The 20679-nt window shown below is 53.3% G+C and overlaps 1 protein-coding gene and 1 long non-coding RNA gene across 2 annotated transcripts in view; one reads left to right on the top strand and one right to left on the bottom strand.

Moving 5' to 3' along the window:
• Positions 1–1498: 1498 nt before the first annotated feature.
• Itgb2 (integrin subunit beta 2) overlaps positions 1499–20679 on the bottom strand; it is a 33691-nt gene continuing 14510 nt past the window's right edge. Inside the window, exons 5-16 of the mRNA XM_006989395.4 lie at positions 18653–18823; positions 17261–17502; positions 16268–16423; positions 15281–15376; positions 10689–10778; positions 9360–9500; positions 8700–8887; positions 6997–7241; positions 6306–6525; positions 5460–5662; positions 2544–2710; positions 1499–2168 (exon numbers count right to left, since the gene is read on the bottom strand). Of these exons, the coding sequence (XP_006989457.3) occupies positions 2106–2168; positions 2544–2710; positions 5460–5662; positions 6306–6525; positions 6997–7241; positions 8700–8887; positions 9360–9500; positions 10689–10778; positions 15281–15376; positions 16268–16423; positions 17261–17502; positions 18653–18823 (1982 nt within the window). The 3' untranslated portion in view covers positions 1499–2105. The remainder of the gene's footprint in view (positions 2169–2543; positions 2711–5459; positions 5663–6305; positions 6526–6996; positions 7242–8699; positions 8888–9359; positions 9501–10688; positions 10779–15280; positions 15377–16267; positions 16424–17260; positions 17503–18652; positions 18824–20679) is intronic.
• Positions 8756–10770, top strand: LOC121824694 (uncharacterized). Its single transcript, XR_013046902.1, has 3 exons — positions 8756–8882; positions 9270–9441; positions 10577–10770. It is a non-coding gene; the product is annotated as an uncharacterized LOC121824694 (long non-coding RNA).

Genomic DNA, 20679 nt, shown 5'->3' on the forward strand with positions numbered 1-20679 from the left:
GGGTAGAATGGAGGAGGCAAAGACTGGCCAACCACCCAGGCACACTCACAACATGGTGGAAAGCAAGGCATCAAGCCCCAAAGAGGAGGATGGCTGAGGTTGAACTCACGAAGGAGTGGTCATTGCCCAGGAAATGTTCCAAGGCCTCTTGGAGCAAATGTCCAGGCTGACTGCTACTGCCAGGGAAGTTCCCATGGGACTGGCAGGGGATGTCCTCTGGCCATGGCAGCAAACGGGACAGTAGATAACAGAAAGCACCACCAGCAGGTGGCGCTAGAACAAGGGGTCCAGCAGCTGTGCCTTGATGCTGGCTCTATTAATCTGCAACTCAGGCTTCTCCAGGCTGAATTGGAGGAATCTCCTCGAGGCCAGAGGAGGTCCACTGTGTCATCCATTCTGCCTGAAATGCAGCATTTGCTTTTTGACTGAATGGGATGTTTCATCAACAGTTTCTGGACTTGGAACAATTATATTCTTGTGAAAAGATAAGGGCAAAGTATTGTTTGAAAATATATTTCGCTGGGTTGGAGGGATGACTCAGCCATTAAAGACTAGGCTCACAACCAAAAATATAAGAAAATACATACATGTCTGACACTCAGTCCTGCACACTTCACTCATGTGTGAATAAGCAGAATTGAACAAGAGTGAGTACCTCTGTCTAAAGATGAGAACCCTTGAGGGGTTCTCTGGCCACATCTTGCCCTTCCTAGTCTAAGACTTGGGCACACAACCACAAGGTCCCAACATTTACATGGCTGAGCGATATGCTTTGGATATGAAGTGTCCCTCTACTACAAAAGCTCCTGTGTCGGGGTCTTGGTGCTTAGCTAGTGGCACTATTTTGGAAGGTTCTGAGAACTTTAGAAGGTAGAGCTTTAGCTGGAAGAAATAGGTCCTTGGTAGTCGGTCCTTGGGGTAGCTAGTCACTGGCCACGTCCTGTCTTTCTGCTTCCTGGTTGCCTTGTGAGCAGTGTGGACAGCATACTCCCATGACAGGATGCTCTGCTGAGCAGGTGGGGCTAAGCAAGGGAACCACCTGAGACCACAAGGCAAAACGAATATTTCCAGAAAGACTACCTAGTATGCTCCCTCATCACTCTCAGAGACCCAGGAACACGATAATCACTGAAGACAACATGGCTTCATTCACTCATTTAGAACATGAGTCAGCAGTGGTTTCCAGACTGCCCCCCAAAACAGCTCACGGGAAAGGAACTTCTTAGCCAACCCCTGGTTTGTGTTCTGGCCACCCTGCTATCCTCCTGTACCGAACTTGACAGAAGTTGGGAGCCAGAGAGGGGAGGGTGCAGCCACACAGGATTTAGCACTGGGTCTCCATATATACAGGTTCGCAGGCATGGAAGAAGAGACTAGATCTCCCACTCCAAGGCCCAGAGCCCACCCGAACCCTCAGGATGTGAATGAACAGTTGGCAGGTGGGACAAAACACCCTGGAGCTCAGCCACCTTGCCCCGAGGACCCCACAAAGCCCACCTTCTGTGGACAGCATAGATGGAAGCTTTATTATTTTTACATACATGATTACAATATAATACGTGGGATATAGTTTTATGCCCATATATAATACAATGGATGGGATGTTAATAATATAATAAATGGGGTGTAGGCCACGCAGTGGTGGCAGCGTATGCCTTTAATCCCAGCACTTGGGAGGCAGAGGCAAGCAGATCTTTATGAGTTTGAGGCCAGTTTGGTCTACAGAGCGAGTTCCAGGACAGGCTCCAAAACTACACAGAGAAACCCTGTCTCAAAAAACAAAAAACAACAACAACAAAAATGGGATGTAGTTTTGTACCCTGGCAAGTTTAAATATAAATAAGTCGGTGCCACCTTTACTGAGACTGCTGTCTTCCTTTATAAGAAAATGTGTGCGGAACCTTGGGACATTCTTAAGGCTCTGTGACAAGATGGGGCGGGTCAGAAGATGAGTCCGTGGGAAACCTGGCCGCCTTGACATAAAGGCAGGAAGAAACAGAGTGGGCCCTTGGCAGCACTGTGGTGAGCTGTAAGCCACATCATGGTTGCAGAGGGGAGGAGGCGAGGTCTCGGGGTCTCATCTGGTTGATCCTGAGAGCTGTGCCCTAGCTTTCAGCAAACTTTGGGTTCATGACAGTTGTGGTAGCACTCTTGAAGAGGGGGTTGTCCTAGGGAGGAACCAAACATGCTCTTGTCAGTTCGGGGAGTGGGTCAGGACTCTTAGGAAGCTGCCAGATCAGTAAAGGTCACTCTGAGGAACCCACCAAGACAGGAAGCCTCCCCAGGCCCTGAGGCTCGAGCTAAGCCTGGACACCACAGCACACTCCGGGAGCTTGCAGGCTGAGCTGCTGGGGTAAGGGATGTGTCCTTACTCCAGGACAGTCACAGTCCTGTTGTGAGAAGTAACAGGGTTGGGGAAGACACTCCGTGTGGGTCTCCCAAGCATGGCTGGGATAGAGAGTGTACCAGTTGCTCCCCATGAGAGGCCAGGGAGGAAAGGAAGCATGCATGTACTGTGTGGGTCCCCAAGAGAGGCCACTCACATTATTCCACTGAGACTTGAGCTTCTCCTTCTCAAAGCGTCTGTACTCCCTGAGGTCAGTCAGGTGGGTCAGGGCCTTCCAGATGACCAGGAGGAGGACACCGATCAGCACAACACTTACCACTGTGCCCCCTACGATAGCAGCCACGTTGGGGCCTTCCACACACTCTGAGGAGGAAACACACAACCACACGTCAGCCCCTCCCTACAGTGGCCAATGTTCCCTAGCTACACCTGCCACAGGAAGCCGGCTCACTCTTTGTCACGTCTCATGAGTAGATGATGGAATCTAGCCTCATCCCTACCAGAACTGAGACCAGGCCCTGGGCTTCCAAATGACACATAAAGGCCACTTTGGCCTGGCCCTTGTTCACAGAGAAGGGGAGGCCAGGTCAGTGGCCAACCTGAGGTAAGCCTGGATGAAATGTCAGCATCCCTGGTCACCACCTGCTGGTGTATTCAGACTAGGGTTGTGTTTGAGCCATCCCTGGTTATCTCATTGTGCAGTATGGGAGTGGGATCAGGTAGTAAGGTCTGAGTTGCCATGTCCAGGCGAAGGGATTCTATGGTGACCAGTGCCAGGAACCAGAGGCCTGTGTTCGGCAGCTGAGGTAGCCATGTGATGAACAGGACAGTGTCCCAAGGTCCAGTGCTGAGCTGGCCTCTCCCGGGTGTGGGCCCTGGGATGCAGTAGGCCACACAGCAGACCCTGGCTGTGGGGCAGAGGTACGATCAGTATGGACCTCTCTCTGCTGGGTCCCCAACAGCATGGTCATAGACTCTCGCCTAACATCGTGGCCGTTTCAGGGAGGCCAATTGTCTTCACATAGGTTAAATAACGTAGCCAAGGCTGCACAAACCCAGACACAATCCCAAACACACCCATCACAGTAACCTGGAGGAGCTCTTGCTCCGGCAGGCTGGAGCCAGCAGCCCCCAACCAGGAGGAGAGGTGCTGAGCTCCAGGTACTTTATGGAGTCTGCTTCCTACCTGCCTTTTATGGGGTCCTGACTTGAAGAGGGGGCTTGGACTCAGGGGCTCCAGAGCTCAGTCCTGTATGAGCGTGGTTTGCTCCCGGCCTGAGCTTCCGATGGTCACCTGAGTAGCCTCCTCAGCAGTCCCCTCAGCTCTCCGGATCTGTGTGAGGTGGGTAGCTGAAATCCCAAGGCTCCTTGTCTAAGCCTATAAGGTACCCTGTCATATCTTTTTGTCCAAATCCATCATGCCCACCATTTTCCCTCATTGTTATTTAACATACTTCCAAGTTGTTCAACCTCCGACTTCCTACTTCCTCTATTGGGTATCCCAGGACCCCAGGACCTATTTCTCTCAGTTCTGCTCTTCTGCATTTCTTTCAAAGAGAGACTCTCTCAATACTACAGCCCACCCTGCCCACTTATCTCCACTCTGTTAGGTCCAAGCAGCATTTTTCCTTTGTTAGTGTCCATTGCAGCCCAGATACAATGCAACTACTTGGTCAATGACAGGACCGCAGCCATCTTTTTTTTTTTGGTTATTGAGACAGGGTTTCTCTGTGTAGCTTTAGAGCCTGACCTGGATCTCACTTTGTAGACCAGGCTGGACTCGAACTCACAGAGATTTGCCTGGCTCTGCCTCCCGAGTGCTAGGATTAAAGGTGTGCGCCACCACTGCCCGGCGACAGCAGCCATCTTATACAATAACAAGACCATATCTGCCCTGTCCTTTGATAAAACTGTTTTTGCCTGGTTCCTGACAAGATCGCGTTCACTAGTTCCTAAAGGGACTGGGTTTACCTGGCCCCTCCTAAGACCCTGTCCACCTTGTTCCCAGGCAAGACTGTGACCACTTGGTTCCTGACAGGACAGTGTCCACACTATCCAACAACAGGGCAATGCCCACCTTACACACCCGCCAAGAGAGCTGTTAGCTGGACTTTTAAAAACACAGTTTGGGGGCCAGTGAAATGGATCAGCTGGCAAAGGTGTTTGCTGTGCAGACTTGGTGACCTGAGTTGGATTCTGTGATTAAAACGAGTGAACAAACGCCTGAGGGCTGTCCTCTGATCTGCACACACGCACTCATGTATGTGCACATTAATAATAATAAAGAACTAGCAATTACAGGAAAACACCATAGCTGAGTATGACCGCTTTCTTTCTGGAAACTTCTCATGGTTTCTGGGATGTTCAGGAACAGGCCTGGATGCCTCCAGGACTCCACGAGGCATCATGGGGTGCTGACTGCTCCAACCACAGACACTCTGCTTCCCCTTATCCCATGGTCTCATCTTCCTCTCTAGGTGAACCTCTCACGGACAGCTGCAGCCTCACACTGTGTTGGGTATATCTGGAGTCTAGCCAGGTGCCCCCCCTTCCCTTAAATGTGAACCTAGAGACCAGGTCAGCATCTTCGAAGTTCACAGGTGTTACTGGGCCTGGCAAAGACCAGAGACAAGTGGAGGAACAGTAGACAGTGCTTGGGGGTGGAATCACCCCCACTTCCCTGAAGCTTTCCATGGGGGCTTCTGAGGAAGCAGCAGACACCGTCCTCCAGGATCCCCCATCAAATGGGAGAGGCTCTGGCTGGACAGTGTGGCACCACAATGGCATCATACCCAATACGGAGTTACCGTCAGGAAATGCCATCTACTGTTCATCTCCTCATGCAGGGCCAGGTAAGGAGAGCAGAGTGAAAGAGAGAGCCATGGGACAGGGAAAGCGGATGGCTGCCAGCCTGTCTTGCAATGCTGCCCCGCCCAGGTATCCTGGATGGCTCTCGTCCTGCTGATGGGTCTGTCTTGCCCCACAGAAGAGAGATGTTCTCCTCTGCAGTCCTCTGCTGAAAAGGTCTGCAAAGACCTCATGGTCAAAGTGCTTGTCACCATGTTCAACCCATGCCAGATCGTGTTACGTCCCAGGCACCCCTCAGCCTCACCTCGGCTGTCCTCCACATACATGTAGTAAGAGTCTCTCCCGTCCTTCTGCTGCAGGGTGTAGGTCATCCAGCAGCCCTCTGAGTCCCGCTCCTTGCAGGGTGTTTTCTTCAAAGGGGTGAGCTGCAGCGTCACATTGACGCACGCCACACTACAGTTCTTCTCAAAAAGGCCCTTACTGAATTTCAGGCACTCGGCACAGTGGCTGCAGAGGAATGGGGGTGGAGCGGGTGTGAAGGAGCGGGTGTGAGGGCAGGAGGTGTGAACTGGCATGATGATGTACAAGGGCGCACAGGTCTGTCAGGGTGCACAGGTGTGAAGAGCTGCGTGGTTGTGGAAGGGTGCGCTAGTGTGTCACGGTTTGTGGATGTGAAAATACACGGGTGTGTCAGGATGTCCAGGTGTGGGGGGGGTACACTGGTATGTGAGAAAGCATGGCTGGACCAGGCTGTAGAGCTATATGCAAGGTGGCATGAATGATTCAGGAAATGCAGGTGTGTCTGGTGCATGGTATGAAAGGAGGATGGGCATCTGCATACCAGGTAGTCCCAGGTATCGGGTCTGGGGAGCTCCCAGGACTATGTGCAATGATGTGAGTGATGGCGGATGCAAATTGTGCTCCTAAGAGGCTCTGGAAGGCAGATCAGTGTTAATGGAAACCGAGTTCAAGGGCTGAAGGGTCATAGGTCCAGACCCTCTGTGAAGCCAGGACCCCTGCAGGCATGCAAGGAGGCAGATGGTGGCAGGGACATAGTTCTCATCCTGCTGAGAACTATGGTGCAGTTGTGTCCCTGGGGGCTCCCGGGTTGTCCAGCAGTGAGACCAGTATGGGCAGTGGGAACACTCACATGTGCTGGGTGCAGGGCACGGGGCAGCCAGGACAGTCCTCACACAGCGGTGGCTGGTAGCCTGCGTCACACTTGCATCTGTTGCAGTGACAGCGGCCCCGGCCGCTGCACTCCACCAGCCGGGTATTCAGACAGCCCACGGTGGACCTCAGGCACTGGCAGGCGGAGCCCTCGTAGTCAGGCTTGCAATTGCATTGGCCACAGTCGCAGGAGCCCCTCACTGGAAAACAACCAAGATCACCGGAGCTCACTTCCCTGCAGGTGGCTAGGGACAGGGAGCAATCCTCCGGCCATCCTGTGCCCTAGCCTGATATTGCCTTGCAAGGAGGACTGTTCTTATAGCCTCCTCTCCTTCTACTGATCCTTCCTCATACGGCTTCAGAACACCAGGGAAAGACAGCTGGGCAAAAAACACGGGGACCAGGAATGCCTTCCTGCCCTGCACCTCTGGCAACACGGCTACCATTTAGCCAGATGGAACCCCCACGTGGTATCTGAAAAGCTCTTGGATCAGGACAGGACGGTCACCTCCATTGCCTTCCCAGGACAAGGCTGACCCTCACGCTGAAACAGATTGGGCAGGGAAGCCTTGCTAGTCTGCCCATCTGTCTGTCCCCAATGCCCCACTTAATATCTCCTGGTACAAACAGACAAGAAGGCTCCCGGGCTACCCATGGCCCCTGACACTTACTTGGACCACCGCAGACTTGGCCATTGTATCTTTCACAGTTGAAATTATCACACTCGCAGTACTGCCCAAAGATCACTTTGTTGGGGCTGTCGCTGGTGTGGCACACACACTGCCCACAGATGCAGTCCCCCAGCCCTGAACACACGATGGAGCTGTTGTCCTTCCGGCAGCGCCCTTCCAGTTCCTGGCTGCTCCGGCCCTGCGTCTGGCACTCACAGTTCTTCCCGATGTAGCCAGGGTCACACCTGGTGTGATGGGGGAGGGGTTTGTGTGCTTAGGTCCTCCCTTGGGATGGAGACACCTCCTGTCCTTCCTGGCCCAGAACTCATCCAAACACCTGTGATGTATGGCACACCACACCTGCTTCCAAAGGTCTCCTGAGCACATGCCATGTCCCAGTCAAGGATGTCCCTGGGAGCATACAGGTGTCTGTCCTATAAGCATGGCACCAGTGGTGGTCTGAAAGGAAATGGCCCCCAAAGGGAGTGGCACCATTAGGAGGTGTGGCCTTGTGGGAGGAGGTGTGGCCTTGTGGGAGGAGGTGTGGCCTTGTGGGAGGAGGTGTGGCCTTGTGGGAGGAGGCGTGGCCTTGTTGGAGGAAGTGTGTCACTGTGGGGGTGGGCTTTGAGCTCTCATATATGCTCAAGCCACACCCAGTGAGACATACCCCTTCCTGTTGCCTGCGGGTCAAGATGTAGAACTCTCAGCTCCTTCTCCAGCGCCATGTCTGCCTGCATGCCACCATATCCTACCACAATGATAACAGACCAAACCTCGGAAACCATAAGCCACCCTGATTAAATGTGTTCCTTTATAAGAGTCGCCGTGGTCATGGTGTCTCCTCACAGCAACAGAAAGTCTAACTAGGAGAACACCTATGGCAGGCTCATCTGGGAGTTTCCTGAGAGTTGTGTTTATGGACAGTCCTAAGAAGCCAGTATCTGACCTTGCCGACCTAGACCTGGAAGGAGGTCTGGTGGGGATACGGCAGCACGGATGGCCTCATCACGGAACAGAAGGATGTGGGGACGCGATCCATAGCTTAGTGAGACAAGAATGTCAGTAGCCAACCCTGACACATCCTGCAGGAGGAAGCTGCCGAATTCACTGACGGGTGGTCCAATCCTCCAGCCAAGTTAGCTCAGCTTTGTAGCGAGGCCACCTAGGACACACTGAGGACCAGAGCAAGGTACCACTGGCCAGGGGGCAGCTACCAAAACCACCACTGTTTATAGAGTGTCTGGGAGGAGGAATACAGCCAGTGTGATCTGAGGTGTGGGATAGAGCACCCCAAAGAGCAGAAACTGGGGAAGCAGTTGAGAGAGGATGTCTGGCATCCAGGCTACCAACTACAGCCTCTCTGCTGGGCATACTGCATCCTTCCTTCTCCTCGGAATATCCCAGCCCAATTGCATCCTGAACTGAGGCCTGTGCATGTATGTTCACAGGGTGGCTTTAAGGTCCAGGCTGCCAGGAGTGGTACTCTAGCAGCATGCTGCCAGCCTGATTGCTTAGAGTCTCTGAGGCCAGAGAACTAGGATATGGGAGTACTTGCAGCTCATCTACCTCCCGGATGAGCTGGCCATACCCACCTGCAGACACCTATTCACGGGCTGGCATGCTGTGGGATGGCCACGCCCACCTCATCTACAGACACCTTCCCCATGGACTGATGTGCCATGAGCTACCTGCACCCTCCTCACCTGCAGATGCCACACTCCATGGCACCCTTTCCTCTACAGAGACCCTGCTCCTGACTCTGGTCCCGGCACCGGCATTCGCACTGGGGAAGGACCCGCACAGTCACTGTATCAGTGAAGCCCAGGGAACGGATGACAAAGGACTGCTCCTGGATGCATTCTGAAGCTGTGACCTTTACTTGGAAGGTGACCTATAAGAGAATGGTGGGGTTCAGTTTAGGACTGTGGGTGGCCAGGGTAATAGCCCTGCTCTTGTCCCCTTGCTGAACCACTCAGGTATCCCAACCAGATACTTGTCCAGATGTGCATGTCCACCACCCAGAGGGTGCTACCATTCCATGCCCATCAGTCTACCCAGGGCCACTCTAGAGATTTGCAGGTGTTCATTGCGTTGATAGGTGTGAACCTGCAACTGAGACCACATCTGGCACCCTCCCTGTACCCTTTCCCTTTTCCCCGATGTCTCATCTGGCCTCTTCACAGATGTTTAAAGGGAAAAAATGTCTCATCTGGCTGCTGGTCACTAGTGGGTTTTTCCCTGGCTTATCCCTGTGATCTTCCTTTTTCTCCTAGCTGTGACTGGGAGTGGGTCACCAAGATCTCCCCAGGTCCCTCCAACATGCTGATGTGGGAACCCCAGGTCTCTCAGCAGGCCAGGCTCACCGGGATGCCGATCTGCACACCATCACAGTCCCCTCGAGATTTGCCGATACTTGATGCTCCGCTACTGCAGAAGGAGTCGTAGGTGACTTTCAGGGTTTCGGGGAGAGTGCTGTGGTCCAGAAAGACCCTAGAGGAGAGTTTCTGTGGGTAGAGAGCAGCCATGTTCAGGGGTGACAGGTCCGGCCATCCCTGCCCACTTCTGGCCATCTCACATCTCATACCCCTCTTGCACACCAGTCGATGACACAGACATCAGCCGGAGCTCAGTGATTGTTACAGAATGGGACAGCAGGCTGACACCACAGGCGTGCTCTGAGGCTACTGACAAGTGACCAGCCTAGACTCAGGCCATGAGCCCTGTGAGGACTATCTCCTCACTGTTGAACCCCGGGATTAGCAGAGGAGGAACGGTAGATTGCTGAAGTGATGTGAGAGATGAGACAGATGGAAGAAGGCAACAGGTGGCATCCAGTGAGTGGACAATGATGGCGTCACCCGAGTCACCACTGTAAAGACAGAACTAGGCATGACTGGGCAGTGGTCAGGCATGGAGCCTGCTTGGGACACCTAGGGCTCACAAGGCTAGAGAAGGAAACAGGATTTTCCACCCTGGCCCCAGGCTTTCACTCTGGTCGGCAACAGTGGTGTGGAAGGGTCTTGCACACAGTGTGTGCTGCCAGCCTTCAAGACATTCAGCAACCGGGATGCAGGCCAGAACGTTTGGGACACCCGTCACTGGGAGTAGATATATATTATTGGTTGGAGTCTGGATGGTGTCTGAGCCCTGAGCAGTGGGTGTTTGGTGCACATTGGTGTTCACCAGGACACTGAGCCTCTGAGGGAAGCAAATCTGGTGTACTTGGACAGAATGCCCATCATGAAGGAGGATGATGGCTAAGGGGTCTTGGAGGGTTCACCCAGTGGGGGCTGGCATACAAGAGGCGCTCTACCTTAAGGGACTCTTCACAAGGCCCAAGGCCACTGTGATGATTTCTGGGGTCTCCCCATCATGAGAAGCATCATTCTGCCTTTGCCAGCCATCCATTCCCCACTATTCCATGTTGGCCATCAGGGAAGAGCCTCAGTAATAAGGGCCTGCCATTGGTGTTTCAGGGTCTGGTACAGATCAGTCACGCCACAAAGGACACAAAGACGTGGGAAGGGCCTGGCACATCTCTCCTTACCCTCCCTTCTTTCTCCCTGCCATGCCTGTCCAGAAGCTATGAGGATCCCAGCAGAAACCCCAACCTGACAAGGTGTTCTACCCTCCCACTCATCTGCTGATCCAGGGGGGCTCTGCCAGCCCACCCAGCTCTGCTCGAGACTCACGTAGTAGGCGTTCTTGATGAGCTGCACCACGTTGCTGGAGTCATCGGACAGTTCCCCCACGGCTGACTTGGGGATGATCTCTGTGAGTTTCTGTTGATGAGAAGATCAAGCTGGCATGTGATGCTACAGGCCCCTCCACAGCCACGAGGCTTGTGACGGATGGCCAGGGCCTCCCATTCTCATGGGATGGCTCACATGACATTGTTCAATAAGTCAATGATACGCTGCTGAATGCCAGTAACAGATCCTTGGAGCAAATCCTGAAGAGCCGGGCCTGGTGCGGCAGCCCGCGGTCACAATCTCTCATCCTAGCTGAAGAGCAGCAAGCCCTTAGGAACTGGGTCTGGTGTCCCAGGCCTCTTATCCCAGATGTTTGGGAGTCTGAGGCAGGCGGGTGACCAGTTCAGGGCCTGCCTGGGCTACTCAGCCAGACTGTTTCAGAGGGAAAAGTGGAAAGAGGACTGAGGGTGTGGGCCAGTGGCAGAGAGCACTTGCCTAGCATAGATTCAGTCTCAAATTCTGGTTAAGAAAGGGAGGAAAGCCAGACCGTGGCAGCGGTGTGCGCCTTTAATCCTAGCACTCAGGAGACAGAGGCAGGAGGACCTCTGTAAATTCAAGGCTAGCCTGGTCTATGGAGTGAGTTCCAGAATAGCCAGGGCTACACAGAGAAACCCTGTCTCAGAGAGAGAGAGAGAGAGAGAGAGAGAGAAGGGCAACAAGGAAGGAGGGAAGGAGGGAAGGAGGGAGGGAGGGAGGGAGGGAGGGAGGGAGACCAGCTCTAAAGCCCTGAGTGGAGGTTACACTCCTGGGTGTGAATGTCCCCAGCGAACATTTCAATCTGATAGCATCTCCGAGTTGGGAACACATGCCTGGCTCACCATGGCACGGTATTCCTACCACATCAGCATGATACACAGATAACAGTGAAATGTGGTAAAATCACAGGAAGCGGTAAGCCTTGACCATTTCAATGGGTTTCAGAGTTCTAATTTAATAGCGACTGTTATATAACTCTGTGACGGCAGGCAGAGGAGGTGGGTCAGACAGAGCCTTCGCATGACAGACATCCTGCATTTTCCTCACCTCTTCCCTAGTGTTACTCAGGACCATGTCAGATTTCATGAACAGACACTGGTCATTCGCCTCCTACACCCCACCCCACCCCACCCCACATAACTGATGACGAAGCCACTCAGGCTCAGCACCCTTCCTTGAGTCTCTCATAGCCCAGTCACCAGCCGCCCCTGGGCTCTGCCACCCACTTCATTTGCCCTGGCACAAGGACCAGCCTCTGCCAGGAGAGCTGTGCTCTTGTATGTCCAGGCTGTGGAGCCCACTCTCTACTTGATCTGAAAGGAGGAGGGTCTGGTGTGTATGTCCTCACATATTCCCTGTGTTCTTGACCATCTCCCAAGGAACAGGGGATCGGGAGGGCCTGTGAGCCCTGCTGTGGTTACTCCCCATTGCCAACTGGATTAAACCTGGAGCCAACTAAGACACGCCTCTAGACAAGCCTGCGAGAATGTTTCCAGGCAGGATTAATTGAAGGAGGGCCCGCATGCAGAGTGGGCAGCACCCTCGGCCTGCAGCTGCGTTGCCTGCTTGCCTTTGCTTCTGGCTAGCGAGTGCATCTGCTCTGTTACATCGTTGTCGTCCTTCACCGACATCACAGCCCAGCTCCTTCTTCCATTGTGGACCAAAGAGCAGCAACTTTCCAGGAATCCTTCAGTACCAGGCTGGGGCTGCTGGGGCATCCAGTTCTGTTGACTGGGCAACCACCACGCTCTCAACCTTTTGAGAATGCAGCCAGCTCTTGTGGCACTATGCAGTTTTGATGGGTTGCAAGGCATTCTAAGGGATCACCATGTACAATATGTATTCATTCAGTTCAGTTCCTCCAGAAGGCCCCGCCTAATTCAGCCATCAGAGCATAGCCGTGCTGGGCTCGGGACTCAAGTCTCCTGTCGGCAGATTTCTCCCCTCATCACCCTGCTGTCTTCTGCAATGCAACTCATGTCACTCATAGTAAGAGTTGGGACCTGCTACAGCTCTGTGAGGAGAGGACAGTCCATAGCCCAATAACAGACAAGGTCATGGGGGTGGGAAGGTGTGAATGTTCTGACCATAAAATAGCCTCCTGTTTGCAGTGTTCACTCTGGCTGTCATTCCTGTGTTGAGATAAACCATGGACGCTCACATCACCCACCCAGAGGATCCCCAGCCTGTCCCTCCTTCTCCCTAATGTCCCTTTTAGCTGCTGAGCACTTTTTGGAGCCTGGGAACCTGGCAGTAGGACTGTTCCTGTGGCCGATAGCCCAGCAATGGTGACTTGTCTAAGACCTTCAATGAGACCCGATTCCCAGTCCTCATTCAGCAGCACACATTCCACAACGTCACCTCCCCAGGCGCTGTGTGCTTTTCCCGCAGTCTGCACACTCTTGCTCAGCCCAAACCTGTTCCCTGACAGTTTGAAGTCGCATGGCTGCACAGAGCTGTGATACATGGAAGGTCAGCCTGGGTCCACACGTGCTGGTGTCTCTGAGGACAGAGTGGTGGCAGGGACTGCTGAGGAGTTGTGGTCACTCTCAGATGAGGTGGCAGGTACTCTCTGAAGTCACTGGGTAGCTGAGCTCAGCGTCCCCGAAGTGGCCCTCCCAGGGGGGCCCTGCTGCCTCTCACCGAGGAGGAAGCTGGGCCCCTTCTTTAGACATGTCTAGGGTGGCTGAGATCTAAGGTTCTCTGACCCTGAAGAGTAAGTCATCAGACTTTACAAACTGATTACAGCCATCAACTTCCATGTCTCAGGTCACCTGACCTCATTCTGGCCCGGGCCCTGTTCTGACCAGCTCCTGAGGGCACAGATTCTTCTAGGGGAAGAGGAGTGGTACTCTTGCTTTTAGTCGATCCCTGGTGCCTCACTGCCCAGTAGAGGTCAGTCCACAGGCTGGGCTGCCTACAACCTGCACACTCCAAAGGAAGGTGGCCCTGCGAAGTAACTCCTGGCAGGCAGGAAGGGGGAGGGGAGATCCTCAGGCCAGGAAGGATCCACTCATTCTCAGGAGGAGCTGGAGGTCCTGGTCTGCGGAGAGATTGGCACTGGAAGGGGAGGGGCCCCGAAGCATGAGCCCCATCTCTCTCCTAGACTTTGCCCTTTCCCCTTCTTTTTTTTTTTTTGTTTTGTTTTGTTTTGTTTTTCGAGACAGGGTTTCTCTGTGTAGCTTTGCGCCTTTCCTGGAACTCACTCGGTAGCCCAGGCTGGCCTCGAACTCACAGAGATCCGCCTGCCTCTGCCTCCCGAGTGCTGGGATTAAAGGCGTGCGCCACCACTGCCCGGCTGCCCTTTCCCCTTCTTATCTCTACTGACTTTACCCCGACACTGTGGCAAATTGACTAGGAGTCTAGTAGCTTTTCTTCATTCTGTAGGCCTGTCCAGCAAGTCACTAAGCCAGGGAGAAGGTTTGGAAGCCTGACAACACCTGAGAATCTTGCCTGTGTGAACACATCCTTGAAGGATTTTACCTCACCTCCTCAGCTACCTTTTCTTCTCTCTCTCTCTCTCTCTCTCTCTCTCTCTCTCTCTCTCTCTCTCTCTCTCTCTCTTTTGAGACAGGGTTTCTAGACCAGTCTGGCCTCGAACTCGCAGAGATCCACCTGCCTCTGCCTCCCGAGCGCTGGGATTAAAGGCGTGTGCCACCACTGCTCAGCTGCCTTTTCAAAGCAGGACACACACACACACACACACACACACACACACACGGACATAACAACTGCAGCAGAAACACAGGATGAGCCTCAAGTAGCATTTTGAGGGGCGACAGGGAAACAGCCCGACCATCAGAAATACTGTCTAGCTCAGCAGCCGCTTCCTGCTCTAACACCCCTGGATCCAATTACTTCCGCTTCCGATGGACGGAAGTGGCATTGCTGCTGTATGAACTGAAGGTCCAAGGGTCTCCTGATGACAAGAGTGGGACTTGGCCTTCCCCTAGAGGCCACCAGAGAGGGCTCTCTGGATGCAAAGCCTTGGAGTCATCAGGCCTGACTCGACAAGGAGCAAGGGTGGCTGCTTCCTCCCCAGGAGGATGGACAACTGTTTTCAAAGCCAATGCCAAACCCGACATCCTGTTTGCTTTGGTTTGGGCTTCTGCTTGTTGAGGTGTTTTGGGGAGGCTTGTCGCTAACCAACACGTGAAGGAAGGAGGTGTCCCCCGTGGGCAGAACGGAGGTCTCCTCGGGTGATAGCAACATGTGAATTTGGCTCCGTCGGAATGCTCATGACTCAAAGGGGCTTCTTCTTGAGTTAAAGAAGGGAGAGGGGAGAAGAGAGAGAAGCAGTTCCAGACTGCTCTGTTTCTGAGGAAACAAAATTTTGAGCAAGCAGCACTGTGAATTTCAAGACGTGGACACTGGGTAGCCCAGTGGCAGCCTCAACTTCCTCCACCAGGATGCTCACACCCAGAAAACTGTGGCCAGTGGCCAGGCTGGCCACCCACAGGCCAGCCTGAAAAGCAGAACTGAGGCAATATTGGGCAGGGCCTGGCTTGTCACATCTGAGGGGGCCTGTCGCTCCCATTGCACAAGGCTCTGCTTACCTCATAGGTTTTCACCATCTTCTTCGTCACCGCAAAGATAGGCTGGATGTTGCTCTCGGCGAGCTTGTGGGCCAGCTGGCCCACTGATGGGTAGTCCTGGAGAAAGGGGACATCTTCTTAGACAAGCCTTCCGGGACACCTTGGGGAAGCAAGCGTCCATGCTGACCAGGCATGGACACTTGCTCAGGGCGGGCCTCACTTGGCATAGGTTTACACGCATGTGACGAGATTGACAGGAAATATGTGAGATACGTGAAGAGAACACTGACCATCGTGATGGTTCTCTTGGCCAATGCCAGGTAAAGAAAGCTACTGTGAGTTACCACTCTGGGTGCTAAGCCAGCCAGAGTGCAAGCAGCAGCCCGAGGAGCTGGTGTATAGGCCCCAAGAAAGTGTCTGCGGCTCCACTAGGGCTAGATTTTAGACTCCACCTCTCCCCACCATGATGTTATAGCAAATGGGCGTGGCAGTCCACATTTGGGGGGGAGGTGACGAATGGACATGAGATACCCCTGCTCCTGCTCGGGGTCAGGACCCTCAGATTCTGTCGGCCAACAACTCCAAATCAGTGGTTTTCAGGTGGTCCCCCCAGTATGGGGATCAAAAACCCTTCGTGGTTCCTTTGGAAAGGTAATGAGTGTCCAAAGATGGGACCTGGAGCTCTGACAGGATCATTACAGGCAGAGCAGGCATGCATAGAGGCAGTGAGATGGATTAGGTGGGTAGGTAGGGCTATGTCAGGGCCTCTGACATGGGGACCAGGGCCAGGACTGCCTTGCAGGCAGAGGTGGGTGTCAGGAATTTTATGTTATTACCAGGGACTCCGGGAACTCCTCTGCAATTTGCTATTGTGTTAAGAGGAATCTGGGTTCTGTTGGGGTGACCTAGGCATGTGACCCTGCTCTCATCCTGTCCTCTTGCCATTCCTGAGTGGCCTTTAACCAGTCTTGGTATGGGGATGTGCCGAGGCAGGCAGAGAGTACTCACAAACTCATTGCTCCTCTTGTACAAGTTATCTTCGAGGTGGCAGTGGCCATCATTGGGCGTCAGGATGGCACCAAGCTTTCCATCACCAGCAAAGTGGAAGCCATCATCTGTGGCAAACACCAGCAGCCTCGTGACATTGCGCCAGCCAATTTCCTCCTGGGAAGAACGCAGCCAGAGGTTACCTGCCTTGGTTTCCCTGCTGAGCCTGAGAGAGAGACAGAGAGACAGAGAGCCCACCCAGTGCCCAGGAAGTGCCTAAGCCAGCAGCTCCCAGCATGCCCTGCAGGAGTGGGAGGTGAGAACTGAAACACATCTGAATCTAAAGAGATAAATCTGCAATCTTCTTCAGACCTGGAACTAGATTCCAATGGCAATTGTGAAGGAGGAAAAGTATGCAGCAGTGTCCACTAAAATGCAGACACCTCCCAACCACTAAAGAGGGGACCAGGGGACGTCCATAGGGGAGGTAAGTGCCCGGGACAATTGAAGGAGCACACACTTGCGGCATCCAGGTTTTGTACCATGGTCCAACACACGTGTAGAATGTGGGTGCCCACGCTGTGAGCCCAACAAAGCTGAGGAACTGAGAGCCAGACTCAGGTGGGACTGGCTTGCTGCAGTGATGACCTTATAAACGCAATCTGGAACTGACAGGCAGGGATGTGGATGAGGAGACATAAGAGCTAAGGACAGTCCTCACACTGAGGACCTGCTGCCGGGCAGCCTGGCTCACAGGAGAGCTATGAGGGTTTTCACCTAATGCTGAGATGAGTTTTTCAGTGGTGTTACTGCCCTTCCTTCGCTCTCTGATCTGGGAGGCTGGGAGGGGCCTGGGCCGTGGAGGCTGCTCTTCCAAGACCCAGGGTGATAGCATGGCACCAGATGGGGTGAGTCCCTGAACAGGCCCACCAACCAGAGCAAGTGGCCCCACAGCACGGTGGAGCTCCTGAGTTTGAGGAAATTGGGAGAGCTGAAGAGGGACAGTGGCCTCACCGGGCATGCAGCAACTTGCATTATGGCATCCAGCCCTCCCTCAGGGGCATCCAGGTTTCCGGAAATCAGTTGTTTGCCGACCTCTGTCTGAAACTGGTTGGAGTTGTCGGTTAGCTTGAGCACGTGCCGGAAGGCGAACGGGGGCTGGCAGGCCTTCTCCTTGTTGGGACATGGGTTCTTCAGCTTCTCAGGATGTGTGTTGACAAAAGGCAGCACGGTCTTGTCCACGAAGGATCCAAAGCCTGAGGGATACATGGCATGAGGCAGGGGGACAGGGGACAGAGGCAGAAAGCAGGACTCCATGAAGGACAATGCACCTCACAGAGGGGTAAGGGCGAAGCCTCATTTTCCCAAATAAGGAAGAAAGCAAGATGATGGTTGTGAGAGCATGTGATACAAGCATGTGTGTAGTCATGTGTAGGTGAGAGTATATATGAGATCATGAGTGTGTGTGACAGAGAATGTATAGGTATTCGGTCATGTACATGTGTGATCATAAGTGTTTGCATGTGAGTTTGTATGTATATGTATGTGTATGTATGTATGTATGTATATATATATATATATATATATATGTGGTCTTGTGTATTCAGGCATATAGGTACACATGTGTGACGAGGCATGGACACAAACATGCAAGTGTGTTTGTGTATGAGATCCTGGACATGTGTGAGCATGAGTGTATGAGTACACAAAACTAGATGAGCTTGCATCCTGTGTTCAAGTGTGCATGTGGGCATCCTCCCACAGAGACAATGAGGCAAAGTGCTGTTCAGGCATGAGTAGGGTGCCTTGTTCCCTTGTCCCATGTGCTTAGCGAACATGCTGGTGCTGGTCACTGCTGCAACCTTCACCCTGTGACCCTGGCCCTGCGGTTTGCTCCCACAACTGTATTAATGGTATTTGGTTACACTTTTTAGTAATTAGCACTGCAGGATTGTTGTCTTTTTTTTTTTTTTTTTTTTTTTTTTTTTTTTTTTTTTTTTTTTTTTTTTTTTTTTTTGGTTTTTCGAGACAGGGTTTCTCTGCGTAGCTTTGCGCCTTTCCTGGAGCTCACTTGGTAGCCCAGGCTGGCCTCGAACTCACAGAGATCCGCCTGGCTCTGCCTCCCGAGTGCTGGGATTAAAGGCGTGCGCCACCACCGCCCGGCCAGGATTGTTGTCTTTTAAACAAAATATAAAGAAGAGGGAGAGAAAGGTTGGAGGAGTCCACAGGTCTTAGCAGCCCGTGGCCAGGTGTGGCCCATGGTAGCGATGCAGGGCTGACTCTGGCCCCATAAACACTGCACATGTGGCTCCTCCAGCCTCTGCTTCTGAGGGGGTGCGTGGATGGAGGTGTGTGGTGACAGGGGGTTCCCAAGGTTGACATGCACGAATGCACTGCGGGCCTCACCGATGCGGCCGGACTCAGTGATCTCATTGAGGGCCCGCAGCAGGTCAGCGCCCAGCTTCTTGACATTGTTGAGATCGTCCAGCATGGAGTAGGACAGGTCCATGAGGTAGTACAGATCAATGGGATAGCCCTTGGCCCGCCGGAAAGTCACGTTGAATGCAGCGGCCTGCCCTGTCAGAGGAGAACAGGGGACACTTTGAGCCTGCCTGCAGTCTGTCAGCCCTCACCCAGCCCCCAAATTCCTAGTGCCTCCCCTGTTTCCTATGACCTGGCAGGACACAGGACAGGCAGGTTTGGATTCAGGTAAGTGGCTCACTCCAAGTATAAGAATGCTGCGCCGGGCGTTGGTGGCGGCGGCCTTTAATCCCAGCACTCGGGAGGCAGAGCCAGGTGAATTTCTGTGAGTTCGAGGCCAGCCTGGGCTACCAAGTGAGTTCCAGGAAAGGCACAAAGCTACACAGAGAAACCCTGTCTCAAAAAAAAAAAAAAAAAAAAAAGAATGCCGCATGGTGGGGAGTGTGTGTGCCATGCAAATTCGTGAGTTGGAAGCCCAACCATCCAGACTGTGGTGGCTAGAAGTAAGTGCCAGAAGGGTGGAACCCAACCAGCCCAAGGGATTAACATTTTCACAGAGGGCCCAGAGAACCACCCCGGTCTTCCCACTAGGAGGGACCGTACCTGTGCCAACTTGGGCTACCTGGCTCAGGTAAGCCAGCATGCCAGAACTGCCCTCCAGGGGTCAACAGGACCGGGTCAGGGGCAGAGGTCCCGAAGCAGAAGGGCTTGTGTCAGCTCACAGGACATGAAGGGACAAGCTCTGTCCTCTGCTGTCCCCAGGACAAGCTCTCAGATGCCACCCCTCTGCCTCCCTCCGTTCATGCTGTCCTTCCTTCTCTGTCCTGACAACCTGCCCCTCACACACCAACTAGACCCTGGCGCTGCTGAGTCTGGGCACAAAGGAAAACCACCTGGGAAGAGTCCCACTGAGGGACTGTGTCGATGAGATTGGCCCACGGGCATATCTGTGGGGAATTGTGTTGGACTGACTACATTGATGTGAGAAGACCCAGCCTGAGAGTGGGCGGCAAAATTCCCCGCATCGGGGCCCTGGTCTGGTTAAAAGTAGAGGAAGTGAGCCAAGCACTAAGCATTCAGTCACTTCTCTCCGCTTTTTGGCTGTGGATGCGATGTGAGCAGCTGCTTCAAGTTCCTGCCGCCTAGACTTCCCTGAAATGATAAACCGTAACCTGGAATTGTGAGCTGAAAACAACCCTTTTTCCCACTAAGCTGCTTTGAGTCAGGGTATTTAATCACAGCCACAGAAAGGAAACCAGTATGATCCTCCAGGGTCCCGCTCTGCCCACTCAGCTGCTTGCAGGGTTAGCGGCTGGTCCCCCTTCTAACTGTGGCTACAGCTACACGGAGCCTGCCCACAGTGTGTCTGTTGTCCCACACACGCTCACCTCACTGCATCCGACCCAGTGGAGCATGCCTGGGACAAGCCTGGTTTAAAGAGTTACGCAGGACTGGGCTACGGGGCTTGCCAGGGTGCTCACGCTGCCACGAGTGCCTGAGTCTTCTGAGAGTGGAAATGAACGGTGATTTCTAAACAGTTTGCTTCCCCTTTTCAACAAGGCACAGAACGCACTGCTAAGAGAGTCCCAGACAGCCAGTGCAGACAGTGGGGTTGACGGAATCCACCCAGGGCAGAGCTCAGACTTGGAAGTAACTTTTGAAAAAGTTACAGTTATCTGTTTGGTTTTTGTTTGTTTTTGTTTTGTTTTGCTTTTGTTTTCTGAGACAGGGTTTCTCCATGTAGTTTTGGTGCCTGTCCTGGATCTCCTGTTGTAGACCAGGCTGGCCTCGAATTCACAGAAATCCACCTACCTGGCTCTGCCTCCCGAGTGCTGGGACTAAGGGCGTGCGCCACTGCCACCCACACAGTTACGTGTTTGTTTATGGGAGGGTGGCTTGTACACACCATATCATGCACGTTGGAGGTCAGATAACTACTTTGTAGCCGCTGG

The sequence above is a fragment of the Peromyscus maniculatus genome, chromosome 21 (genome assembly GCF_049852395.1).
Source record: "Peromyscus maniculatus bairdii isolate BWxNUB_F1_BW_parent chromosome 21, HU_Pman_BW_mat_3.1, whole genome shotgun sequence".
Lineage (NCBI taxonomy): Eukaryota > Metazoa > Chordata > Mammalia > Rodentia > Cricetidae > Peromyscus > Peromyscus maniculatus.